General features: G+C 37.1%; 1 protein-coding gene across 1 annotated transcript; it reads right to left on the bottom strand.

Annotated features, from left to right (window-relative positions):
- Window positions 1-6,028: 6,028 nt before the first annotated feature.
- LOC142160370 (homeobox protein MSX-2-like) lies at window positions 6,029-18,087 on the bottom strand. Its single transcript, XM_075215278.1, has 2 exons — window positions 17,302-18,087; window positions 6,029-7,141 (listed from the first exon to the last, which is right to left on the bottom strand). Exons 1-2 carry the CDS (start codon window positions 17,687-17,689, stop codon window positions 6,726-6,728), a joined length of 804 nt encoding a protein of 267 aa, XP_075071379.1. The 5' UTR covers window positions 17,690-18,087; the 3' UTR covers window positions 6,029-6,725.
- Between the last annotated feature and the right edge of the window lie 231 nt (window positions 18,088-18,318).

The raw sequence follows: 18,318 nt of genomic DNA, 5'->3' as shown, positions 1-18,318 counted from the left end.
GCTTCTGTTCTTTTTTTGTTTTTGGACTAAAAATCTCGTTCAACGATGGAACAATATCGTTCTAATTCCTCAGTGTGTATGCACTCATGAACAGCAGTGTCCATAGATCTCTATGGAGTGTGCAGAGTCACAAACTTTTCAGCCAATGGTTATGACAGATTAAAAGCCTAGATCTGAATGTGTTTAGTGTACACACATGAATCTGCATGCTGATCGTAACTTTCAGTCGTTGGTAAAATCGTTAATTCGTCACATTGAGAGAAATTTTCTGTAGTGTGTACCCAGCCTTAGAGGCATATTCAATTGGTCGCGTTACAGTTAAAAGTAACAAGGCCTGTGCATTATAACCGTTATTGCGGTAATAATGCGCAGAATTACTGTTATTACGGTAGTTATTATGGTAGTTCTAACGCCGGCTTTTTGCTCGCAGCTCCCTGAGCTGCGGGCTAAAACTACCGTAATAAGGGTAATAGTTTTAGCGTGGTGGTACATGGGGGGGAATTGAATACCCCCCTTAGATTGTAACTTTCAATGCAGCAGGGACTGTTAATGATTCAATATTTTCTGTAAAGTGCTGTATAATATGATGGCACTATATAAATAAACTGGATAGCAAAACTCTTAGTGGGTATGGCTAGCTGAAGACCATACAAGGGTCATTAACATAGAAACATAGAATTTGACGGCATATATTCTGCCCATTTTTTAACCTATGTAGCCTCAAACCCTATTTAATCCTTATTTCTTTTTAAGGATATCCTTATGTCTATCACAAGCATGTTTAAATTGCTCTACCCTATTAGCCTCTACCACCTCTGATGGGTGACTTTTACACTTATCCACTACCCTTTCTGTGAAGTTTGTTTCTGAACTTACTCCCTTCCAGTTTCAGTGCATGTCCTTGTGTTCTAATACTTCTCTTCCTTTGAAGAATGTTTCCCTCCTGTACCTTGTTAAAACCCTTCAGACATTTGAAAGTTTCTACCCCCTCCCCTTTCTTTTCTATGCTCCACACTATACAGTACATATTAAGCTCTTTAAGTCTTTCCGGGTAAGTTTTGTGATGTAGGCCATGCACCATCTTAGTTGCCCTTCTTTGTACAGTCTAATGTATTCATATACTTCTGGATATATGGCCTCCAGAATTGAACACAGTGAGCCTGATTCATTAAGGAAAGTAAAGCAAAAAAATGGAGAAACATTTTGGCAAAACCATGTTGCATTGGAGGGGGAAGTAAATGTAAAATGTGGGGACAGATTTATAGTTGGGGTAAGGCATGTTCTAGATCAACGTCAAATTTCAGTGTAAAAATAAATCTATCAAGGATTTGTGTGTTATATGAAAAAACAGCCAGTATTTTTACTTTTGTGCAAAATTATAAAATAATTTTCACACTTTGCATTGTAACAGAGTAATTTTTTTGCCTTACTTTCCTTAATGAATCAGGCCCAGTATGTTAGATGAGGTTGAGGTCTCCCTGCAATAGTGCCAGATTAATCTACAGTCATTTACAGTCTATTTTCTAATAATCACTTCACAACTTCCACCCCACAACTGAAACTTGCTGGGTGTGATACATATGTTTGACAGGTTATATGGTCAACCCTATAATATAGACAGGGTTGGAATTTCGACAATAATGACATCGACAGTAGTATTAGGTTGATGATTGCAATGTAGGCAGTATTTTTAGGTCCAAAATTTGAATGTAGATTATTACAGTATTACAGTATTACTAGGTTGACAATTAAAATGTATAAGACGTTGTATGGTCCCCAAACACATCACCTGCACTGACCTCTCATTTTTTTAAAAAATCTGACCAACTAAGTTTTGTGTTTAAACCATGCTACAATCCCTCTGAAACATAGTGACAGAGCATTGGCTGAAAGAATGATCATTTTAGACAAGTAGATAGATGAAGGTGATCTGCACCCAGAAGAAAACTGGTGGAGAAAGACCACGGACACAATATTTTTAACTTTATACAGCATGCATCATGGAAAGTGAAAGGGCAGTAAGAATAAGAGGTCATTAGACAGACAGCAGTATCAGTAGACACCACGCACCTAACCATATGTTAAAAAGGACATGGACATAGTTTAACAAACCAAGCACTTCGGCAACAGGGACTGCCACTTTTATGGTCGAAGTGCTTGATTTGTTTGGGCCTCCACAAAAGAGAACATTTTGGTCGTTTATTGATAAACAGGACAATAGATAGGAATTTTAATAAATTTCTAATAGCCATTTGGCTAACTATGTTAACAATGTCATCACCCTCATCATCATCCTAATCACTGAAGTCAACATCATCATCGAACAAGATTATTTCATCCCCAGTTTAATCTAGCATTACAGATTCTGTTTGTACTTGGCCGGCAAGAACAGTATTCCTCATACAATTTTTTTATTCATTTTGATGAACACCAGATTTCTACATTTTTAGGAAGTAGCCTCCTCCGAAGATCACTCATAATGGTCCCAGCTGTGATAAACAGGATTTTCTAATACATGCTGGAGGATGGGCATATTAGTTACACCATAGCTAGTTTGTACAAGGTGTTGCCTTTTTTTCTCCCAGAATTCAAATGGACTGCCTGAGATGCTTATTTCTACTTTATCTTTAAAGTAATCATCCACCATTCTACTAATACAAGGTGTATCAGATTGAGACATGTTAAATGTTTCAATATATTTGGGCATTTCTTTTAAGCCTAACCAGATATCATAATATCCTTTCACATTGGTGTGTTGTGTTGATTCGTTATCAGTGTGACTCTAAGATAATGGAAGTTTTTTCTGGCATTTGCAGGAGAAGCTGAAGCAGAATATGTGTCATGTGCGACTTGTGCTAACAATGTGTTCACAAGGAGCTATTTGCATCTGTGAATATTTGTGTCAGGTGGAAAGAATGACATTACATATGACTTAAACATAGGATCAAGCATGGTTGCCAAAATGTAGTGATCCAATATGAAGATGTTGCAAACCCTTGGGTCCTGGCGAAGTGAATAAAAAACTTGATTTACAAGCCCAGCATACTTTGCAGAATCACTAAGTTTCATCTCCTTCTTCAGCTTCTCCAGCTGCTTTTCCAGTAGTTTGATTAGGAGTATAACTTAATTGAGGCTGGCAGTGTCTGAACTCACTTCATTTGTTACAATTTCAAATGATTTCAGTAGCTTGCATAAAACTTCTCCAGCTTGTTTGAGTAAAGTAACGTGTCCCCTCTCTCCCTATCTCATGGTTTGATAAGTAGATCTTGATGGATTGTTGCTATTCCTCCAGTCGATGAAGCATATAATGTGAGGAATTCCACCTTATTACTATCTCTTGCTTCAGTTGGTGCCATGGCAGATGATATTTTTTTTGCAGCTGCTGCAATGTTCTACATGTGGTCGAATATGCCCAAAATGTTTACAGTTTATGTTTTAAGAAATTCTGCACCACCAAATTTATTGTGAGTGCAAAGCATGGTATTTGCTGAAATTCACCCAGTCGTAATGCACACACAATGTTCGCTCCATTCTCAGCAATAAGGGATCCTGAGGAGAGTCTTAATAGGGTGAGCCATTTTGCTATGACATTCCTGAGTTTCCAACACATTGACACTGGTATGTTTCTTTGTGAAGCCAGCGATACAAAGAGTGCTAGCATTAATATGCTGAAAGGATGAGGGGGACTAGTACCAATTGTCCAGATATCCATAGTTAAGTGGATAGACTGAATTCCTTTTTCTTTAACCTCCTGGTACAGCTGATGAATTGCTGTTCGAGAGAAATGGGCTTGAGATGGAATTTAGTTGTGTGGAGATATAATCACAAATTGGTTAAAACCTGATGCATTGATGGCGAAAACTGGACGCACAGTCACTGCTAACATTGCTGTCAAGGCTTTAGTGATTTGCTGTGTAACAAGAAGCTGACTATCATACTTAGTTCCTCTTGCTTACTTTACAGACAATTGTTGTTTAAACCTATGCTTACTCTCCTTGGTCCCCTTCTGTATAGATGTATCACCCCTGCAGCAGCAGCAGCTGTAGCGCGTAATGATTTCTCATGGAAATCATGGATTGTACTAGGGTAGTCAGCTTGAATTGGAAAATTGGACGCTGGACTTCGTACTAATAATGAAGAGGTTGATGATGAAGGTGTTAATGGTGTAGATTGCATGAGGTGTCTATCCATTCAGCTGCTAGCTGATGCTGTGCTGCTTGCTACTACACATAATTTTCCAGTTTTTTAAAAACTACTTGAATGAACTCGCTGCAAATGACATAACAGGGAGCAACTGACTAAATGATCAACATCCTTACCTCTACTTGCTGGTGTTAGATAGGCTACAGAAGCCTTGACAAATGTTGTCTGGGTTGGGATAAAAATATTTTCAAACACAAAAGGTGCTTTTTTTGGTCTTATGCACTGGCAAGACAATGCGCTTATAATGAGGCATGGGGTGGTGGTAACACTGATGGCTGTCTTACTTCAACACAATCATCATTGTCCTCCTCATTATCTTGCTCAAGTACAACACATTCATTTTCAGATTGCTACGCATCACCAGGGCCATCTTTTCCATTGGGCACGATGGGCAGGTGCCCGGGGGCCCCACAGGCAAGGGGGCCCCATAGGCAGGGCTCTTAGTTAGAATAAATAATCCTGAAAAATTAAAAACCTGCAAAAAAAAACCTTCAAGGGTTACTGAGCAAGTACATCTATCTCTCTCTCTCTCTATATATATCAATATCTCTCTCTCTCTCTCTCTCTCTCTCTCTCTATATATATATATATATATATATATATATATATATATACATATATATATATATATATATATATATATATATATATATATATATATATATATATGTATCTCTCTCTCTCTCTCTCTCTCTCTCTATATATATATAGGGGCCCCGGTGCACTGCTTTGCCCGGGGGCCCATAATGTTGTTAAGATGGCCCTGCTCATCACCACATTTCTAATTGGTTGAGAAATTTGGGAATCTGAAATGTCAGACTCACATGTAGCACTCTTGGATAGCCTTAGACTCTTCTCAGGATTCTGTGAGTGCCTAAGTTGTTCTTCAGCCTTACTGTTCATTTCAGGCACTGATTTGTCTGTTTTGGAGGTGGCAAACCTACATTCTGAATGAGAAGGTGGTGCATGAAAAGTTAAGGAAGATGCATGACCATGTTAGGCACTCTCTTTTGCAATGGGTATCCTAGTATGTGTACCAGCAGTAGCAGGATCCCTACTAGCAAAACGTGGGCATGGTCTTAGCCTTCTCTTGCCACTGCAGGTAGTGTATGGAATGAAAACTATTTTTTTTTGGGACAAATCACATTGAGAGCTGATGTTTTCTTTAAAATTAGTATACTCTATTTTTTGGCTGCTTACTAAAGATGTCACTGATACTGCCTTGCACACACAATTGCATTCAAATTGAAACTCTTGGGATTTTGAAGAAAGAAATATATTTTTAATTCTTTTTGGGGTGTGCTGCTCAGAGTAAAAGAACACCCTCTTTTTTGTCCGTTTACTAAAGATGTCACTGATACTGCCCCTCACACAAGATTGAAGCATTTGGAATGTTAAAAGCAAGAGATGTATTTGTTTTTTCAGGGTGTGCTGCATAGAGCCAAACAGCAGCCTGTTTTTCGTCCACTAAATACTTCAGATGTTACTGATACTTCCCCTCACACAATTGCTTGCAGATTGAAACACTTGGGGCCTGATGTAGAGTTGGATGTAATTTACACTGAAATCGTAAGTGTAAATTGCATCCCGCAATTTACACAGGATCCGTGCATCTTAGAACGCTATACAAAGCACAAGGTTTGGTTATGCTGTGGGATGCACACCTTTTTTTAAATTGAATTATTTTTTTACTTCTATTTTTAATACAGCAAGATCTGTTTACCTGCAAAAGATACGTCTCCTAGAGACTTATCTGCGACTGCTTTCAACTCAGCATAGTCTGTAAAGAGCGTGAACACACCTTTATATTGCTATATATTTAAGACTGTCCCAAAGAAAAAGTTATGTCATGCATTTAGGTAGTGCCTGTAGATCAGGGAGCCAGTGAGTTTTGTCCATCAAATCAAGTTTAATTAACAGTAAATGGTCAACACCATGACCAAGAATGTGTGAATGAAATTGATGCTACAACATGAAAGCGTGGGAGTTAGTTTAAAGTGTAATGGGCATATATAAAAGTGGTCAATGATAGCATGAAATTAGTGCATCTACAGTATTTTAAAACCTGGGGCTGCAACACCAACAACATTCACAGCAAACCATTGTTTTGATAATCCTGTACAGGAATATTTATCTTCTCCTTTTAATTTTTGTTTGTTTTTTACAAACAGTGCTGCAATCATTTTTACTCCTTTACTTTTGCAGCATTGCTGGTCACTTATGATGTAGAAAAGGCACCTAACAGTTAAGTGCTCTCTATTATGACACTGCCATATAAATTCACATGAATTTAATTTTTTACCCCAATGGGAAAGCAGTCCTGTAATGTGATTGCAGTATATTCAGCATTGCCTACAGAGTCTCACATCCTAAATGATCAGTCAGCTATCAGCACCAAAATAGATGTAAGTATCCGATGCTCATTAGTACCTGCTTCCCTCCTTAATTACCATTATGTTGCCCCTTACAATGCCACACAGGGGCTCCCTGTATATAATAAGGGATTTCCTCATCCCACACCTTTAAGATAAGTAATACATTCCATATGTCACAGGAGTTGTGAAAAGCCCAGGCACAGGCAAAGCAGGTCTCTGGAAGGAGTTAGGGGGTCCATATACTGATGTAGACCCCAGCTGAGCATTAAAGGGGAATGGTAAGGCAAATGAGGGTAACAATGGCTTTGCAGCCATTTTCAACTTCTCCAGTTCGGCCTCCTGAAGCCTTTTGGCTTTGGCTCGTCTGTTTTGAAACCAGATCTTCACCTGTGTCTCAGTAAGGTTTAAAGAGCTGGAAAACTCAGCTCGCTCAGCAATGGATAGGTATTGCTTCTGTCTAAATTTCCTCTCCAGGGCCAACAACTGAGAAGTGGTGAACGGAGTCCTGGGCTTTCTGTTATTTTTGTGCTTCCTCAAAGTGCATGGCGGAGGGCTTGAATGTCCTGCAGGGATGAAGAAAATCACAGTTAGAATGTTTAATATTATATAACTATGAACAATCCGTGTATCTTAAATATGTTGCCCTCTGCAAAAAATATGCTGTTTTTTCATAATCAAACGAAAAGCAAAATTAATAAAAATCCATATATAAACAGTTAATAACAACAATAAATAGTTATTCAATACTTTGCCTTGAAAAAGTTGCAATTCCATTACATAATAATAATAATAATGATAATAATAATAATAAATAATAATTGTTAGTATTATTATTCTGCATCTGTGGAAGGGGGTAGGTCCTTTGAAATGTCATGCACTATATTTGTTACTCTCTTTGTTGTCTCAAACTAAAATAGCTGTTTTTCCAGCCTTATTCAGGCATTATCTTTGTCAAAGTACTATGGCAGTAGAGGAAGGCACTTAAATAGGAACACCACCACATCTAAATGGAGGTGCAGGGAATCTAAAACTCATAGCTATTGAAATTTGTTTAACTCCCATGCTACCATCAATCACAAAATTAGTGTCTGATGTTTCTTCTGCAAGTTGAAAATTCTTTAAAAAGCAATTGACATTTGGGGGGACCTGAATATAATATACACTGATCAGCCACAACATTAAAACCACCTGACTAATATTGTGTAGGTCCCCCTCGTGACCCCAAAACAGCTGTGAGCCATCGAGGCATGGACGCCAGAAGACCTCTAAATGTGTGCTGTGGTATCTGGCACCAAGACAATAGCCGCAGATACTTCTTTAAGTGGCGAAGTGTGGCCTCCAGAGCTCAGACTTGTTTTTCCAGCACATCACACAGATGCTCGAACAGATTGCAATCAGAGGAATTTGTAGGACAATTTTTGCAGTGTGGCAGGGCACATTCTCCTGCTGAAAGAGGCCACTGCCATCATGGAATACCTCTGCAATGAAGGGGTATACTTGGTCTGCGCACAGTATTCCCATTGTAGGCCTATCAGCGGTGGACAAGGGTCGGCATGGGCATTCTGACTGGTCTGCGGCTACGCAACTCCATACACAGCACCATGCAATGCAATGTGTGTTCTGACACCTTCCTATCATAGCTAGCAACTGCTTTGTCAGAAATTTGTTCTACTGTAGCTCTTCTGTGGGATTGGACCAGACGAGCTAGCCTTTGCTCCCCATGCTCATCAATGAGCCATGACTCTGTTGCATTGGCAGCACAGTGGCCTAGTGGTTAGCACGTCTGCCTCACAGCACTGGGGTCATGAGTTCGATTCCCAACCATGGCCTTATCTGTGTGGAGTTTGTATGTTCTCCCTGTGTTTGCGTGGGTTTCCTCCGGGTGCTCCGGTTTCCTCCCACACTCCAAAAACATACTGGTAGGTTAATTGGCTGCAATCAAAAATTGACCCTAGTGTCTCCCTCTCTGTCTGTCTTTGTGTGAGTGTGTCTATATTAAGGAATTTAGACTGTAAGCTCCAATGGGGCAGGGACTGATGTGAATGAGTTCTCTGTACAGCGCTGCGGAATTAGTGGCGCTATATAAATAAATGATGATGATGATGATGATGATGATGATTGGTTATCCTTCCTTGGACTGCTTTTGTTAAGTACTAACCACTGCATACGGGAGCCCCCCACAAGACCTGCTGTTTTGGAGATGCTCCGACCCAGTTGTCTAGCCATAACAATTTGTCCCTTGTCAAGATGGCTCAGATTCTTACACTTGCCCATTTTTCCTGCATCCAACACACCAACTTCAAGAGCTGCCTGTTAACTTGGTACCTAATATAGCTCATCCCTTGTCATGTGCGACTTTAGTGAGATAATCATCATTATTGACTATATATATACATATACATATATATATATATATATATATATATATATATATATATATAGATAGATATTTATATATATATATATATATATATATATATATATATATATAGATGTATAAATATATATATATAGATATATATATATTTTTTTTTTTTAAATATTTAAACAATGAATAGACCACAACGCTTAGTGAATAATAATAGTAGTGACCAACACGTGCTCAATAGTAAAAATAAATAAACTCATACAGTAGGCAGCTTCACATCACAGAGCACCTATTTGCAGATGCATGCTTAAAATAAATACAAAAAAACAGAAGCGCCAGACATAGTGTAAATCTGTAAACCATAAAGTGAATTATAATTCCAGAGAGTGGCCGCATATCAAAGATCAATAAACAAGGGGCTTATCTTATTAGAGTCCCAGATCTTCTTTGCAGACCATCAATCCAGTAGTGTACTGCACATAGCTTTAAAGGCAAGTCTTTCCCAAGCACTAGCAGTCATGGGATCCTAAGATGGTCAAAAAAGCATAGCATTTGACACCTTCAGAGGTATTGCAAAGTTCATGACATGATCATCATGATAATCATCAACATTTATTTATATAGCGCCAGCAAATTCCGTAGCGCTTTACAATTGGGAACAAACATTAATAAAGCAATACTGAGTAATACATACAGAGAGGAAGGAGAACCCTGCTCGCAAGCTTACAATCTAAGGGACAATGGGAGTTTGAAACACAAGGGCATGTGCTACATCATATTGCACACTGGACCAGCTAGAATGCAAAGGTAAAAGTATTGAGTGGGCTGTGTGTGTAGCACTGTTGGTCAGAGGGTTGTTGTCTTGTGTTAGCTGTGTAGAGGGTGGTAATATGGTAACCTAGGGAGATTAAGATGATGGTTGAGGAGTATCATAAGCATGTCTAAAGAGGTGGGTTTTCACAGAACGCTTGAAGGTTTGAAGACTAGAGGAAAGTCTTACTGTGCGAGGGAGGGAATTCCACAAAGTGGGTACAGCCCGAAAAAAGTCCTGTAACCAGAAATGGTAGGATGTGATGAGAAACGCAGATCTTGTGCAGAACGGAGGTGTCGAGTTGGGAGATATTTTGAGACAAGTGAGGAAATGTATGTCGGTGCAATTTTGTTGACGGCCTTGTATGTTAGTAGAAGAATTTTATATTGGATTCGTTGAAAAACAGGCAACCAATGTAGAGACTGACCGAGTGGCTCAGCAGAGGATGTAATGGGTCAGGGCTGTTCTGGCGGCACGGGGGAACCTACACAATAATATTAGGCAGATGGTTTTAATGTTGTGGCTGATCTGTGTGTATATATATATATATATATACACACAAGTTAACCCGTGCATGATACTCATGCATTCTAGTCAAATCAAGCTACTTAAGGTGTTAAAAAGGTTCTTGTCATGCATTTGGGCCTAGCCCAGGCCTCCTCAGGGGAAGAGCGTTACTTTTCGACGCAAGCGCCCTTTTTTAACGTGGTTTTGTCCACATGTCACCACCTCATCATTTTTCTCCATCACCTCACCCTTCATCTTCATCGCCACATCCTGCATCAAGCTACTTAAGTTGTTAAAAATTCCCCACTGTCACCCCCGGCAACCACCAACCACTCCCAACTGTCACTTCTCCTTCAAGAAATATATAGGTCAGTGTATAAATCTGCCCAGTAGGTGGCGCTGCAGCTTGTTTTTTTTTTTTCACACACGCCACTAGGCATTTATATAGTAGATATATATATATATATATATATATATATATATATATATATATATATATATATATATATATGTATCTATCTATATACACCCAGTATTTACACAGTGGGCACAGTGAAGCCACCGTATATGACCCTGCTTTGACCACTGTATCTTCCAATGAGATTCCAGGGAAGCTGAGCACTTGTCAAAATGGTCATCCTTTGATTTCTATTCACAAATGCTGTTCCTATACATACAGCAATTGTAATAAACACCTGATGAATCATGGACTGCTTGTTGTTTATTTTGTGCATGGTTTGTCTGGTGTTTATTAATGCTGTTATGATCAATGGATCACTATTTTGATAAGTAGTCTTGTTGCTTTTACTTTTCACTAACTACAGCTCAAGCATTGCACCATAGACAGAAGTAAAAGTGTCCATGAATATATATCCTAATCGCCTAAATGGTGGAAGACGTTTCAACTAGCTGAAAATGAAAATGCAATTTAAAAAGGATAGGTCTCCTTTTATTAAAAAAATGTGACATATGTAAATATAATTAATATATAGCATAATTGGTGTACTTAATACAATTAAATTGGCATCTCTAGATTCAGAACTGACTTACTTTCTCAAGTTGTGAGGTTAAGGCTTGATTTTTACTGGTGGTACAGTATTTTTCAGATGTCATTTTTTTACTTATCTGTGGGAATTGTACTACTGTGCCATAGAGCTAATGAAACAACCACAAAACATTTTACAGTGTTTATGCACATGCACTTTCATGCTTTATTATGGTGAAATGTGACATAGGAAAAATAGGGCAACAAAATCTTTGGAAGAGTCTTTAGCACAGTGTCTTACCAGTCTTCAGGATGCCCCTATATCATGTTAAAGCCTCCTACTCACAGGCCTTTTCTAAATGTGTTTTACATGTGTTTTTAACAGGTGTAAAGGAGCCTGATACTAGAAACAAATGTTTCTAGTGTTGACATGCCCATTGGTGCTTTTACTTGTGTTGCTTTGAGATAGCGTTTTTCTGAACACTACTTGTTTAAATTTTTGTGTAAACCATGTCTCTACACATCAGGAAACTTACAGAGACCTCTAAAACTCTAGTAACAATGTAAATCAAATACTTTTACATTTTATATTGATTTTTACTAATATTATACAAGCAATTAAAACTCTAGATGGTATAAGGCCTAAACAGTTCAGTGAGGGAAAAATAGTGTTTTTTAGGTTTTGCTTTTTTGTACAGTATCAAAAGCTATGAGATGCAGTATTTGCCCAGTGATAAACTAATTTATTTTATTTTTCTGTAGTTGACCAAATTATACAACTGTGTCTTGTTTATCTTTTTGCTGCCAAGGGAAATACAATTAAATGTAATGTTTTTCGGGCTTTCTGGCAGCAATAAACATATAAATATACATATGTAGAACACAATATAGGATTCCTAGATTTTTGCTGCAAAAAATCTCAACAGCATATGCCTTTTCAATCAATATTATATTAATGACATTTCATTCCCTTGCAGATGGAAAGAGTATACATCATTGTGTGTAAAATAGTAGTTTAAACATACGTTTGGAAATTAAAATGTATGTTTTTTTAAAAATTATAAACATTGTTTAGTTTTTTGGGAATGTTACCCCACCCCACCCCAACCCCCCACCCCATCCTTACTACATGACATACCTAGAATACACTAGTATGCATCCATTACCAGCTTAATCAGAGGGCCTGAGAAAATCATTGTAACAAAGGGTTACCTGTCACGAGAAGTGATTGGCCTAAGTGTGGTAACTGTTCTAGTTTTTTGCATCAGATATATGAGGTTTATTTTACTTTTATTGACAATAAACCAAATTATTTTGATTTTTCTCATATAAGAGAATTCCATATTATATACTGAGTGTAGTAAGAAATCACATCAGTCCATGTTTCTGTAACTTTTCAGTCATCGTTACAGGCTACATATCAAACTCCTGTATAACTCAGTCTGTAAAACATGTTTCAGCACTCAATAAATAACAGTGTTATGTATTTGCTGTATACATCCTTCCATTGGAGATCAGATAATGTATCTTCTATGAAAAACTCTTCATTAATGATACCACTACCACTTGTCTGCAATATTAAATAGTACTGTTACTAAAGTGATCATTTCAGCCTAGTGTGTCTTAATCACTATTGTACATTCAAATATGTATTGCTATTTATATGTCAATGAGTGGGTGGCAGGGACTTCCTGGCAGGCAAGGAGAGTATTTGTGGAGCATGTGACTTAGTGGGTGAATTGATAGAGACCCATGTTAATATATTGTAAAACAAGGACACCACTTTAGCGTTAATTTTAATAATAACTTTAAGACTTGTACAACTATCATTCTTGCTTTGCAATTTCAAGGAACACTAAAACAGACAGAGAAAATCAATTAATCCCTATTATTCCATGTCTATAGGAGTTTGCTTTACAAGGAAATACATTTTCCTAATGACTCACACTCACTAGCAAAAACCAAGAGCATTGTAAAGATTTATAGCAAATAAGATGGGTAAAAAGAGAGGTGAAATCAGTTATAAATATATCATATTGTTATTGTTTAATTGTAGTAATAACCCAAACAGTAATATTAGCCAATGTCCTTACCCAAACACCGAACTATCAAAAGGCCTAAAAAAACTCGTAAAAGGTCCTCAAGACTAACCATCAATATCCCTTTCTTAACTATACCTAAATGTTACAAGAAAAACCTTCCCCCAAACAAATTTTACTAATGAAATCATCAAATGTGAACATCTTGGGTTTCAGCGCTATCTTGTAAAAATGTCTTAGTCCTTAGTTTACAATGTTTCTGCAATTCACCTCTTATTTATGAGTCCAGATATTTACTTTTTCATCTGATATTTGCAATTTATACTTGAAAATGTGTTAAATGTTGCACACAGTTCAGTTTGGTTATTTAAAAAGGTATAACATCAATGTTTAACAAAAATAACAATACATTTATGCCATAAAAAAAACTTATGCTTTTCTTGTTGTTGTACAATTGTTTAAATGTGAGTACAATTGTAAATTGTCCGTTAAAGTGAAAGAGGCAACTACTGTAGTCCCTGGCCATGGCTCAAAAAAAAATCAAAGTGGACATGGCTGTGAGAAAAATTTAAGGATAAAATATGGTGCTTGAGATTTACTCCAATTTCAATTTCGGTAAAACCATTGCGAACCAGAGAACCCCAGAACCAGTAGTGATCTTAGGCATTAACTTCATCCTAATATAAATATGCCTCCAGACATATTATAGGCCTTGCCTCATGGCTTTTTTTTTTTACTTAGAGGAAAAAAGTTAATAAGTTTATTTAAAAAAATTAACTAATAGAATTATGATCAGCCAGAATGCTTACAGTGTATTCAGTGGTATAAATATATGCATAAATATAAAATCCATATTCATAAACATAAATGACCAAAAGATACTGAATATACTGCATTATAGAATATGTTACAATATGTTAGAATATGTTACATGAAGAGGAGAACAGTGCTATAAATATAGTAAGACCCAAAATGATTGTTCTGTATGGGAAAGGGATACCTGTCCTTAAGAGCTTACAGTTAGTTATTTAAAAAAAAAGAAAGACATTTTGTATGTGGACCAAGAGTGCATCGTCTGTTTGACCACTCTGATAACTCACATTACAAACCAAACTAAACACAGGTCTCTGGCTCTCCAGATCAAAGTGAAAATGTAGTTGCAGCTCTCGGGTTATGAATTGAATACAGGTCAGTGTGATCTGGGAAAAAAGGGCTGTGAAGTGCGGTTCCTTTTCAAAAACAACTTTTATTGAACAGGCACAACCAAAACAGCATGAAGCAAAGAGAATTGATTGTAGAAGATTCATGTGGTGTCCTTCCAGGCCTTAGGGCATCATCCACCCCCTCCCTTACTTCTCTTGCACTCGCTTTAAATTAAAAATGTCCTGCATTCTTTAAGCTTTGATAAAGTACTCCATTGATACAATTCGAGAGTGGAAAAATATATGTATAAAAAATGCATTTAAAACTGACTGAATGGCATTGTGTAGCAAAATGATTGTGCGCTCTTTTTTTGATTTGTTGACAAAAAAAAAAAAAAGCACAAATGGATTACAGTAAAGTACTACCGTTCCATTTTATGATTTCTTGTAAATCCTAAGGCTGTGCTTCAAACATTCTTGGACAATGAATTAGGACATAAAGGTTATTTTACAGTAGAAGATATTTTTTAATATTACAATAAAGGATGGTTCCCATGTTAGCTGTGAAATAGATGAAAAGAAAAACACTTTTTTAGGATAGAAATCACAGTGATATAAAGTGATTTAAAGGTACACCGTGTAATACCTAACTAAGCAGGAAATTATTGCAAGCGTTCAAGTCTCTAGGGTCCATTTGTCTGGCAGATTACAAATGTAGTTGGAGTGATACAAGATTTTAAAAAAGAAGAAAGTTTCCTGTGTTTTTACTCCTTTGGCAGCAAAATTTAGAAACTTGTTTGATAATTTTCAAATTGTAAATACCCTTCTATTTGTCTGTTATTTTTATATTTCATTCATAAAGTAATATTCTGTACACACCATAAACTTTGGAGTGGATTATAGTGTGACATATATTAACAAACTGCTGGCACAAATGGAAGGATATTTAGTGCAATTGTTGGAATGAAAGCTTATGGTATCCATTGCTGAATATGTTGATATTTTTGTCATGTTACTTCTATGTTAAATTATTTAATCATCACTAGTTAATGGCTTTGGAATAAATTGTAAACTAAATCAACGTAATTATACTGGACCAATCATTTTCTAATGATTATCGCTTACAATAATGTGCTTTTTAAAATTATAATTTTAACAAGTGTATTTTGCATTGATTAATTTAAATGTGGACTTTTTGTTGGGTATTCTGTGTTAAGATTAACACTGAAAATATTATAAAAACACTTAATGTCTGCCTTTGAATAAGTTCTCTTTGTTTGAGAGCATGAAGGGAGAGTAATTATTTTGAAAACAGAATCCTCTTGATCTCAAGTTAACTTATCTAAACTGCACAACATTTTCTTTGATACATGAATAGTCAGAAGATGCAACAGAGTTTTCTTAACAAAGACCCTGATTCAAAGACTGTATCTGCTCTTTCTCCACAAATATTTTTTTAAAAGATAGAAAATGTATATTTGTTAGTCCTGTTAACTCCATCACACCAATGTCCGTCTGTTTCATATTATTCTGAGTTGTGCTGTACTTTATTCAGTAAACATAGAACATAATATATAATTTTAAGCCTCTGCCCCAGAAACCTGTCTATTCCATTGTTTCCTCATTAAATTAATTACAGCTTTGGGCATTAACTCAGCATATCCTTGGAGAATATGATGCTTTGTAAACTTGTAATTGGTACATTCTGGCTAATCTTGACAGCTAAACAATAACAGTTTTTTTTATACATTAAATTCTACATATAGTACATTGGATTGTTTATGAAATCAGTTACATAACGTGATGCTAAAAGGAAGAATAATGTTTATAGGAATTACTTAACACATTTATTGAAGTTTTCCTTAAATGTTATTTAGCTTTTCATGCACATGCAAATATTAATTTAATATTTCAAACTCAACTGCACTCCCTGATATGCATATATTTTTTAAATGTAGTGCGCTAAAATTATATTCACAATACTTGGAAATAAAATGGAAACAGTTAGCAGCATTCGGTGAGTCTGATGCATTCAATTATTGTGACGTAGGAGCAATTACTATACTTCTACATCTATTTAGAAATTAAAGATAGGCTCATATTAAGCAGAAGATTAGAGTTAGAACATGTTGTGTGCGTCTAGTGAAGCAATGTGTGAAGATGATTTAACCCGAGTGTCAGCAATACTGACATTCACAGTGACTTATTCCTGATTGAATAAATGTCATAAAAAAAAAAGATGACCGCTTAAACGTTATTATTTGTGTTTACCTAATAGCTAATCGAACTCATCACAAATATGAATGGCACTCTTAGGTGTTTAGCTCTTCTGGACTAATCATTAGGCAGCGTTCACAACTCTTATATGTATCCAGACATTTTTTATGTTATAAAATTACATAATGTTCTATAATTAACGTTGTTCGCATGAATTAGCATGCCATACTTCGATATGTTGACCACTGTAAAATGGTACACCAAAATGTCATTATTGTACGTCTGTACTATTTACGATTAATCATACTGAGGCTGAAATGAATAAGGGAAACGACTTAAAGTAAAGTTGTTTGGTTCTTAATGCAGTTTGGTTCAGTCTGCTGATACCGACATTAATCTTAATTAGGGTGCTAATTAAAGGATAGCCTACTATTCATATAATGTACCTGAAATATACGTAATGTAAGCTGGTCAATTCCTAGTAGAAGGTACCAGCAGATGAAATTCCAACTCTGAAAGTTTGAACTTGAGCTGAGATGAGATAATGATATGGAATACTTTTATATGCACTTGTATTGTAGTAGATATTTAGTTGCACCCCTAGTTGTCTCCAGATATCTTAATCGGTCGATTAACGTGCTTAGTTCTACTTACTTGGGGGTGAGGAGTAGGGTGGACCCTGGTACCAGACGTTACCCCCTTGTTCTCCAAGGCTTTCGGGGTCTTGTTTACACGTATCTTCCAAGTGAGGGAGACCACCAAGAGGAGACGTATTTTTCTCTACACTTAATGTCCGAGAAGCAAAGAGAGGTTGTTGCTCTCCATCTCCACTCAGATTGTCCGGGGACTGTGCTTTGCTGGGCTTCCGATCGGAGATCAGAGCTTCCACACTAAAGGACAGTGCTTGGCTCTTCCAACCACTGGTCACCTCTGGAGTGCCGCTGGCAACTGGAATCTCAGTCTTGCTGACCTCGGATTGTTTGGGGTTTGGTCCGAGGGACCCTTCTTGGTCAAAATTCATGGTAAGGGGAAAAGGGGCCATAAAAAGGGGCCATACAATGAATGGACAAAGCAGAAGAGGAGCTGTCCCTGGTCCCAAGAGAGAGAAAAAGAGAAAGGGGGTTCTTCAACAGAAGAGGAGCTGTCCAAGGAGAAGAGGTGCTGTCATAATATTAAAAAGTGCTGACCAGGGGGTAAAATACTCCCTAACGAGAATAGTTGCTACAGTCCTCACATCTCACAAGGAAACCTCGTCGATTACAGACAAGTTGGACTGCCCGTGGTCTCGCAGAGAGGAAAGTTATCAATGCAGAATTTGTGTCCCAGATCTCTGGTCAAGGAAGATCCTGCCTGTAGTCTGCTCTCACTCTCACTCTACTTCACACCTAATAAACTCCTCTTACTTTCCTTTCATGGCACCGCCCTCCAATCGCGGGGACCGACCCACTGCAAACGTCACACAAGAGCATTTCAATTGGCCCAACATACTCCCCCCTCCCTCAAAAAAGCATCAGGCAGAATGAGAAAAGAATTAGAAGTTCATGAAATAACGCTGGCTGTGGGGTTTACTGGCTACTTAGGGAGAGAATACATTATTGCAAATAATCAGTAGGCACCTATATAAAGAAGAACAACTCCCTTTCTCCTGGCACCATTATTGTGTACATTTCC

The sequence above is a fragment of the Mixophyes fleayi genome, chromosome 6 (assembly GCF_038048845.1).
Source record: "Mixophyes fleayi isolate aMixFle1 chromosome 6, aMixFle1.hap1, whole genome shotgun sequence".
Classification (NCBI taxonomy): domain Eukaryota; kingdom Metazoa; phylum Chordata; class Amphibia; order Anura; family Limnodynastidae; genus Mixophyes; species Mixophyes fleayi.
This window is presented reverse-complemented; position numbering and strand designations above follow the sequence as displayed.